This window comes from Etheostoma spectabile, chromosome 15 (assembly GCF_008692095.1).
Source record: "Etheostoma spectabile isolate EspeVRDwgs_2016 chromosome 15, UIUC_Espe_1.0, whole genome shotgun sequence".
Classification (NCBI taxonomy): domain Eukaryota; kingdom Metazoa; phylum Chordata; class Actinopteri; order Perciformes; family Percidae; genus Etheostoma; species Etheostoma spectabile.
Genome location: NC_045747.1, coordinates 1,262,677 through 1,272,730, shown reverse-complemented (window position 1 = coordinate 1,272,730; position 10,054 = coordinate 1,262,677). Strand labels below are relative to the sequence as shown.

General features: G+C 44.3%; 1 protein-coding gene across 1 annotated transcript in view; it reads right to left on the bottom strand.

The window, feature by feature from the left end:
• abat (4-aminobutyrate aminotransferase) overlaps window positions 1–10,054 on the bottom strand; it is a 29,308-nt gene continuing 19,254 nt past the window's right edge. Inside the window, 5 exon segments of the mRNA XM_032538368.1 lie at window positions 1–1,161; window positions 2,990–3,101; window positions 4,713–4,859; window positions 5,031–5,198; window positions 6,449–6,586. Of these exon segments, the coding sequence (XP_032394259.1) occupies window positions 1,040–1,161; window positions 2,990–3,101; window positions 4,713–4,859; window positions 5,031–5,198; window positions 6,449–6,586 (687 nt within the window). The 3' untranslated portion in view covers window positions 1–1,039.

The window sequence follows — 10,054 nt, the reverse complement described above, 5'->3', positions numbered from 1 at the left end:
TTAAAAGCATTAACATTGTTCTGTAGACTACATTTAGACTGACTGCTTGTAAGCTAGCTGCTAAACAAGGGGGAGGGCCATAATGTTTGTCAGAATCATCACCTCAAGAACAGCTTGATGCAAACTGAAAAGGATCAGTTGCACTATACTGTATGCTTAATTTCCTGACCCAAATGAGAAGTGTAAAATGTAAAATCATAACCAAGCAACACGAAAACAAAAAAGTAAATGTGTGCTTCAGCAATAAATGTGGTAACATATGAAGTTCAATTAGTTCAGTTAAGGTTGCCAAGTGACATGCAGGCACTAAACAATCATTAAACAAACATTTTCATGGTCCATACAAGATTCACATTTTTTTCTGGGCTACAACATTTTAAGTCGAAAAGTCATTCCTATTAAGAACACGCATAATCATAACAAGGACGTTTCTAACTGACATGCAGAGTGGCATCCTACACAGAGTCATCACTGACACAATTCTGGATCGGTCTTCATAAAACAAACATACAGGCTACTTAGAGTCGCTTCAGTGACCGGGAGTCGGGCAATAACGCCAGCATATGAGCATTAAAAGAAGCTGTACGCAAGCCGTTGGGAGCCATTAGATGAGGTTTATTAGGAGTTGGGACCTTCAAAAGATTGGGAGACAGAAGGTTCCTGAATTGTTGACATGACGTTCAATCATGCATGTCTTCATCCAGAGTCTAGTCAGTCTACATTTAAGAACCTGAATCCAGATGAGAAAGATTCTGGAAGTTGTGGCCATTTCCATAGATTTATTTTTACAGAAGCAACGGTACCCACAGGCACCTGTTCTGAATGCTTTTCTGGATACATCTTTATGGCACCGCAAGGAAGAGAACATCATTATCATTCCTGGCTAAGGAGAAGATTGGCATATTGGATATGAAACAGAGGCTATATATTGTTATATATCTGTGTCAGTTATTGTGTGGCTTGTGCTTATCATGACACGGACTGTCTGGAGTTTTCCTCCCTTCTGGATGAACTCAGACAGTGCCGTGTCAGTCAGGATTTACTTGTGCTGGGCCAACACGTCATTGAAAATGTTGAGAAAGATGTGAACGTGGTACTCCTTGAAAACCAGCGCTGGACGGAAACGGATGGATCGGTCCCCGCACCCTCCCAGGAGGACACCTGTCAATGACAGAACAACCAATGAGCTGTCATAACACTGTTATATATACTCGCGGTCAAAGGTCAAACCAAGTAGACTGTCATACACGGTGAATTAATACTAAATCCTCAGGATCCAAACCAATGAGCTGTCATAACACGTTAAAACATCCTCAGATCCCATACTGAGCGCATCGAGCTGTACATAATAACAATCCTCAGATCAACCAATGAGCTGTCATAAACACTGTTATAATACATCCTCATTCAACCATGAGCTGTCATAACACGATGTTAATCATCCCAGATGCAAGCAATGAGCTGTCATAACACTGTTATAATACCACCTCAGTTAACCAATGAGCTGTCAAACACTGTTATAATACATCCTCAGATCACCAATAGAGCTGTCATAACACTGTTAGAATCATCCTCAGATCAACCAATGATGTCATAACACTGTATAAACATCCTCCGAATCACATGAGCTGTCATAACACGGTTATAAACATCCTCAGTTCAACCAATGAGCTGTCATACCACTGTTATAATACATCCTCATCACCAATGAGCTGTCAAACACTGTTAATACATCCTCAGTCAACCAATGAAGCTTCAAACACGTTAGATATCCTCAGATACCAATGAGCTGTCATAACACTGTTATAATACATCCTCAGATCAACCAATGAGCTGTCATAACACTGTTAGAATACATCCTCAGATCAACCAATGAGCTGTCATAACACTGTTAGAATACATCCTCAGATCAACCAATGAGCTGTCATAACACTGTTATAATACATCCTCAGATCAACCAATGAGCTGTCATAACACTGTTATAATACATCCTCAGATCAACCAATGAGCTGTCATAACACTGTTAGAATACATCCTCAGATCAACCAGGAGCTGTCTAAAACACTTAAGAATACATCCTCAGATCAACCAATGAGCGTCTAACACTGTTAAATACATCCTCAGATCAACCAATGAGCTTCATAACACTGTAGAATAACATCCTCAATCAACCAATGACTGTCATACACTGTTAGAAATCATCCTCAAAAATCACCAATGAGCTGTTCATAACACTGTTATAATACATCCTCAGTTCAACCAATGAGCTGTCATAAACACTGTTTAATCATCACATCGATATCAACCAATGAGCTGTCATCACACTGTTAAAAATAACACATCCTCAGATCAACCAATGAGCTGTCATAACACTGTTAGAATACATCCTCAGATCAACCAATGAGCTGTCATAACACTGTTAGAATACATCCTCAGATCAACCAATGAGCTGTCATAACACTGCGGAGCATCATCCTCAGATCAACCAATGAGCTGTCATAACACTGTTAGAATACATCCTCAGATCAGAGGTGTCGTGGCTCGGCCTGGTTTTCCCAGGATGCTTTGCAAGTTGATTGTGTGTCTACACTTGAGGCAAACAAGTACCTCAGCATGCATTGCAGATTTTTTGTATAGATTTCGAATATGTGGTTGATTTATCAAAATCCTGCCCACATTTTTGGAGATATAAGGGGCTGAATGGCAGTCTGAATATATTGAATGGAAGTCTGAATAAATGGAAGGAATGTCTGAATATATAGAACAAAAGTCTGAATACATGGAAAGAAAGTCTGAATACATGGAAAGAAAGTCTGAATACATGGAATAAAACTGAATATATTGAATGGACGCCTGAATATATGGAGGGAATATTGAATACATTTGAGTATATGGAGTAGGTAGGGCTGGCTCTGCTCCCATTCTTGGAGTTTGGATTCCTGAATACTTTATTAATAAGAAATAAAAGTGAATGTGGTGTTCTTCATACCTTTGTCTCTGGCCTTGAGCAGGATGCTGTCGCGTGTTGCGTCATCACAGACATCAATGGCACAGAAGGTCCCCTGTCCTCGAGCTCGGCTCAACATGCCGGGGTATTGAGCCTGGGGACCAGACGCATGTAGGTCATGTTCACACACACACACACACACACACACACACACACACAAACACATATTTAGGTCATGTTCACACCGAGCATGGTCCAAATAAACTACAGTAAGCCTGTCTATGATTGAGAACATATTACCATACAGCAACTGTATGATAATAAAGCAGTGATTTACTATTAGACTTAGACTTAGCTTCATTAATCCCTTTGGGATGACTCCCGCAAGGAAATTAAAGTTGAGAACATATTAAGCTCACAATGTGTTAATCCATCCACAAATATCTATAGTAGCAAAGTGTAAATAATGTTGCAAAAACTCAGAGGGGTCTGGATGGGTGCTGAGTTTATCCATACAAATACTCGTATCCATACTCTTTATCAGTCTGGCTCTTTATCAACATTCATATGTGTTGTAATAAGAACAAATATTCTAGAGCGCCAACAGTAAAGTTGCTAATTAAACTCAAAACTAATGTAAATTACAATATATAAAGATAGGATATATAACATTGAATGACAAGTATAACAACTAAAGTGTAAGATTGAATGTCCCTGCATGCACTGCCTGTCAGATACTGGACAGGGGGGGGGCTATAGGAATCTGCTAGTCTACATCCAGACAGCCTGTTTGAAAGCTCTAATAATTTTATTTTTATTTTAACAGGCATTTGAAGACATTACTCAAAGGTTTTGTTATTGTACTTATAGTACCAAGTTGTGTGGTTTTAATTAAAAAAAAACAGGTTGGGGGGGCAAACACCCTCCCAACACAATACTTTATGGGTTTATGAAGACTGACAAAAATGGGGGCATTTTCCAAAATCTGGGAAAAACCCATTCAGTATATAGAGGTCATATTGCATCACTCATGCTGTTGCGTTATATAAGGAAGTAAATCTGTTTCATCAGATTTAAAAAATGAAAAGCCATGGAATTTCTAACACTAAATATTTATGCATTGAAATTATATTTTGGAACTTTTTTTTTGCCTCTGAATTGTACTCTTTAAATTTTCAACAATTCATTTTCACCTTAATTTCTCCAAGTTCATAAATTCAGGATCAAAAATTCCAGGTAAAACAATTCAATTTAACAAATTCAGCAGCTAAATGTAACGATTATAATTCAGTGTTAACACCCGGGAACCCGAGGAAAACTATACAATATGGCATTACATAACTTAATTTTGCGGCTGAACTTGGCCTGTTGAATTTGAGTAAGTTGAAAAGATATTTGTTAATTACCTTGTATTTTGCATCTGAATTTGGTGTATACCATTTTTTTTATGTTGAATTTTGGATTTTGAATTTATGAACTTAGAAAAATAAAGTTGTTGAAAATTGAATATTTAGAGGCAAAGAACTCAGATACGTAATTTCAATGCATGGATATTCAGTGCTAGAAATAAATTGGCTTTTTAATTTCAAAATCCGATGAAACTTAAATTTAGTCCCATAGTTATTCATGCTTAGCTGGGGTGGGTCACTTCAATTTGGACAGGTCGAAAAAAAACGCAAATATACAAAACATAATAACTAAAAATGTCCACAAGTTTGGAGCAAATGAAACAAACTGCACTTTTACTCATGCACGAGAACACTACCTGCAGGTCATACAGGCCGTTTAGCAAGGCTCTCCCAGAGCGGGTCACTTCCTCCAGAAGGTTCTCTCTGCGGATCACATTAAGAACCTCAGCCAGGATCAAGTTCTTCGACGGGTCCCCCATCCACGTGTTAAAGATACGGTACGGCTGGAAAAGACACGAGAAACACAACTGTAAATAAAAAAAACGACAATGCTCTTACAAACATCTTCTTTTTTTTTTTTAATTTAAAGTGGCAGTGACGTACATCACAGGAACACATTTGAGTAAAGAAAGAGTGAGAAACAACAAATACAACCAATCTTAATAATGCCAAACCTTATCCGCCTGGAACTCGTCCCTGTGGTAGTAGCCACCAGTCAGAAGCTTCTTGCTGAAGGAGACAATGTCAGCCGGATCATCCGTGCCCCAGTGCTCATGGGCCCACATCTTCCCTGTGCTCCCCCCACCAGTCTGGACTTCATCCACGTGAAAAGCACATCCATGCTGGGTGGACACAAGATGAACAGGGGGAGCAATGGGGAAAGGGGTCAAGGCATCAGATCATGAATGCAAGTAGAAGGAAAAAGATGCAGTTTGAATTGGGCTCGGCAACCGGAGTCACCGCGCAGTGCATTCTGGGATGTAAACAAGAGGACGCCGCCATTGTGTGAAGCCACAGTTACAATAGAGAACAAGAGAACAGCAGTTACAGTTACACAAATAAAAAGAAAGTCCATTTTGTTGCCCTGTCGACATTGTGAACGGACACTGCATCCAACAACATAACAAGTTCTTCCCATGACTAGAACTTCTCTCTCTCTCTCTCTCTCTCTCTCTCAGTCTGTGAGTGGCCTCACATAATGGCGATTTTTCCCATCAGCCATTGCGGTGATAGAGCCGTGACGTCACGCCCCCAAGCCCAATCGGCATTGCAAGGCACAGAGTCTAAGTCCATCCATCCATCCATCTTCATCCGCTTATCCGGGGTCAGGTTGCAGGGGGAGCAGCTCCAGCAGGAGACCCCAAACTTCCCATCCCCGAGCCACATCAACCAGCTCAGACTGGGGGGTCTCGAGGCGTTCCCAAGCCAGGTTGGAGATATAATCCCTCCACCTAGTCCTGGGTCTGACCCGAGGCCTCCTCCCAGCTGGACATGCCAGGAACACCTCCCTAGGGAGGGTCTAAGTGTGACTTTCTTTTTTACTGGGGTTCTGCAAGGATCTATGCTTGGTCACTCCTCTTCTCAATATACACCAAATGGTCCAGGTCTCTGAGGGTGGATGGCAAGCCTCATTTAGTTCTATTTCCATGGATGAGGGAACCACCTTGAGACTACTGAAGCCCTATTAGTATCTAGCTAAGCTCTGCCACGTTCTACCAACTAACCTGGGCATCGGGATTGCTGGGAGGAGGCCTCGGGGAAGACCCAGGACTAGGTGGAGAGATTATATCTCCAACCTGGCCTGGGAACGCCTCGGGATCCCCCAATCGGAGCTGGTTGATGTGGCTCGGGAAAGGGAAGTTTGGGGTCCCCTACTGGAGCTGCTGCCCCCGAGACCTGATCCCAGATAAGAGGATGAAGATGGATGGATGGATCGTGATTGATGACCAACTCATTATAACTGAGCATGTTGCATCCATCACTACCTGTCAGGCCTCATGCTGCAGTATAGCTTCCCAGGTGATGCAACTCAGAATGAGCTCAACAAGCGAAGCTCTTTCAAGGGATCTGTTGCCATAGCGATAACGGTTACCTTGCGTGCAATGTTGCGGAGGCTTTTGAAGAAGTCTGGGGAGGCGTGGTTATCTCCACCTTCAGCCTGGATTGGTTCAATTACAATCCCAGCCACCGGCCTCCCCTTCTGCCTCCATTTAACGATCAGATCTTCCACCTGGAGATCACACACACACACACACACACACACACACACACAGACAGACACACACACACACACACAGATACATTTTGTTACTTTGCTGGTCTTACAGGGGGGTGTGTTCAGGTGCATTCTGGGCGTGCTGCTCTTACAGGGAGGTGTGTTCAGGTGCATTCTGGGTGTGTTGGTCTTACAGGGAGGTGTGTTCAGGTGCATTCTGTCTTACAGGGAGGTGTTTTCAGGTGCATTCTGGGTGTGCTGGTCTTACAGGGAGGTGTGTTCAGGTGCATTCTGTCTTACAGGGAGGTGTGTTCAGGTGCATTTCAATTTCAATTTTATTTATAGTATCAATTCATAACAAGAGTTATCTCAAGACACTTTACAGACAGACCAGGTCTAGACCACACTCCAGAATTTACAAGGACCCAACAGTTCTAATAGTTTCCTCCAGAGCAAGCAACAGTGGCGAGGAAAAACTTCCTTTTAGCAGAAACCTACCCGGTCAGACCCAGGCTCTGGTAGGCGGTGTCTGACGGGCCGTTGGGGTTAGTGGAAATAACAAAATAGAAAAATAGTAGTTTGAAGCAGTTCTTTGTGGTAGTTCATGGCATAGCAGGACTCTGTGCGGCATTACAAGGCCCAGCAGGACGTAGCTGGGCACCGCAGAGAGTAGCAGATGAACATGGCACCGCAGAACGTGTAGCGGGACCAGGTTCAGTTGCATTCTGGGTGTGCTGGTCTTACAGGGAGGTGTGTTCAGGTGCATTCTGTTCGGGAGGAGTTGTGTGTGGTGGGGGGTGGTGTGTGTGTGTGTGTGTGTGTGTTGTGTGTGTGTGTGTGTGTGTGTGTGTGTGTGTGTGTGTAGTGTGTGTGGTGTGTGTGTGTGTGTGTGTGTGTGTGTGTGTGTGTGTGTGTGTGTGTGTGTGGTGTGTGAGGAGCATTTACTAATTCCTGTTAAAATAACAATGAAGTGTTGTGTTATCGACTAGAGACCAGGTTTTGTGTGGTCAATGGCGCGATCACTTCCCGCTCCTCAAGATAATATACACCCAGAATGCACCTGAAACACCTCCTGTAAGACCAGCCACCAGAATGCAACCTGAACACACCTCCCTGTAAGACCAGCAACAAGAATGAATTGAACCTGGTCCGCTACACGTTCTGCGGTGCCATGTTCATCTGCTACTCTCTGCGGTGCCCAGCTACGTCGCTGGGCCTTGTAATGCCGCACAGTGGCTGCTATGCCATGAATACCACAAAGAACTGCTTCAAACTACTATTTTTCTCTTTTGTTATTTCATAACCCCAACGGCCCGTCAGACACGCCTACCAAGAGCCTGGGTCTGACCGAGGTGTTCTGCCTAAAAGGAAGTTTTTCCTCGCCACTGTTGTGCTCTGGAGGAAACTATTAGAACTGTTGGGTCCTTGTAAATTGGGTGTGGTCTACCTGGTCTGTCTGTAAAGTGTCTTGAGATAACTCTTGTTATGAATTGATACTTAAATAAAATTGAAATTGAAATGGCTGAACACAACTCCTGTAAGACAGAATGCACTGAACACACCCCCTGTAAGACCAGCACACCCAGAATGCCACCTGAAAACACTCCCTGTAAACAGAATGCACTGAAAACACCTCCCTGTAAGACCAAACACACCAGAATCACCTGAACACACCTCCCTGTAAGAGCAGCACGCCCAGAATGCACCTGAACACACCCCCCTGTAAGACCAGCAAGTAAACAAAATGTACTGGTGTTGTGTGTGTGTGTGTCTGTCTGGGTGTGGTGTGGTGTGTGTGTGGTGTGTGTGTGATCTCCAGGTGGAAGATCTGACGTTAATGGAGGCAGAAGGGGAGGCCGGTGGCTGGGATGTAATTGAACCAATCCAGGCTGAAGGTGGAGATAACCACGCCTCCCCGAACTTCTTCAAAAGCCTCCGCAACATTGCACGCAAGGTAACCGTTATCGTATGGCACAGACCCTTGAAAGAGCTTCGCTTGTTGAGCTCATTCTGAGTTGCATCACTGGGAAGCTATACTGCGCGCATGAGGCCTGACAGGTAGTATGGATGCAACATGCTCAGTTATAATGAGTTGGTCAGCATCCCGATATCCATCCTTCATCCTCTTATCTGGGATCAGGTCCGGGGGCAGCAGCTCCAGTAGGGGACCCCAAAATTCCCTTTCCACGCAGCCATCAACCAGCTCCGATTGGGGGATCCGAGGCGTTCCCAGGCCAGGTTGGAGAATAATCTCCACCTAGTCCTGGGTCTTCCCGAGGCTCCTCTCAGCAATCCGACTGCCCAGGTTATGTTGGTAGAACGTGGCAGAGCTTAGCTAGTACTAATAGGGCTCGTAGTCTCAAGGTGGTTCCCTCTCATGGAAAAGACTAAATGAGGCTTGCCATCCACCCTCAGAGACCTGGACATTTGGTGGATATTGAGAAGAGGAGTGACCAAGCATAGATTCCTTGCAGAACCCCAGTAAAAAAGGAAAGCACTTAGACCCTCCTAGGGAGGTGTTCCTGGCATGCCAGAGGGGGGAGGTCGGGTCAGACCAGGACTAGGTGGAGGGATTATATCTCCAACCTGGCTTGGGAACGCCTCGAGACCCCCCAGTTGAGCGGGATGTGGCTCGGGGATGGGAAGTTTGGGGTCTCTGCTGGAGCTGCTCCCTGCAAACTGACCCCGGATAAGCGGATGAGATGGATGGATGGATGACTTAGACTCTGTGCCTTGCAATGCCGATTGGCGTGGGGGCGTGACGTCACGGCTCTATCACCGCAATGGCTGATGGGAAAAATCGCCATTATGTGAGGCCATAACAAGACTGAGAGAGGGAGGAGAGAGAGAGAGGAGAAGTTCTAGTCATGGGGAAGAACTTGTTAGTTGTTGGATGCGTGTCCGTTCACAATGTCGACAGGCCAACAAAATGGACTTCTTTTTATTTGTGTAACGTAACTGCTGTTCTCTTGTCTCTATTGTAACTGTGGCTTCACAAGGCGGCGTCCTTTGTTTACATCCCAGAATGCATGCGGCGGTGACTCGGTTGGCGAGCCCATTCAAACTGCATCTTTTTCCTTCTACTTGCATCATGATCTGATGCCTGACCCTTCCCCATTGTCCCCCGTTCATCTTGTGTCCACCCAGCATGGAGTGTCTTTCACGTGGGATGAAGTCCAGACTGGTGGGGGGAGCACAGGGAAGATGTGGGCCCATGAGCACTGGGGCACGATGATCCGGCTGACATTGTCTCCTTCAGCAAGAAGCTTGACTGGTGGCTAAACCACAGGGACGAGTTCAGGGATAAGGTTTGGCATAAAGATTGGTTGTATTTGTTGTTTCTCACTCTTTCTTTACTCAAATGTGTCCGTGATGTACGTCACGCCACTTTAAATTAAAAAAAAAAAGAGATGTTTGTAAGAGCATTGTCGTTTTTTTATTTACAGTTGTGTTTCTCGTGGCTTTTCCGCACGTAACCGTATA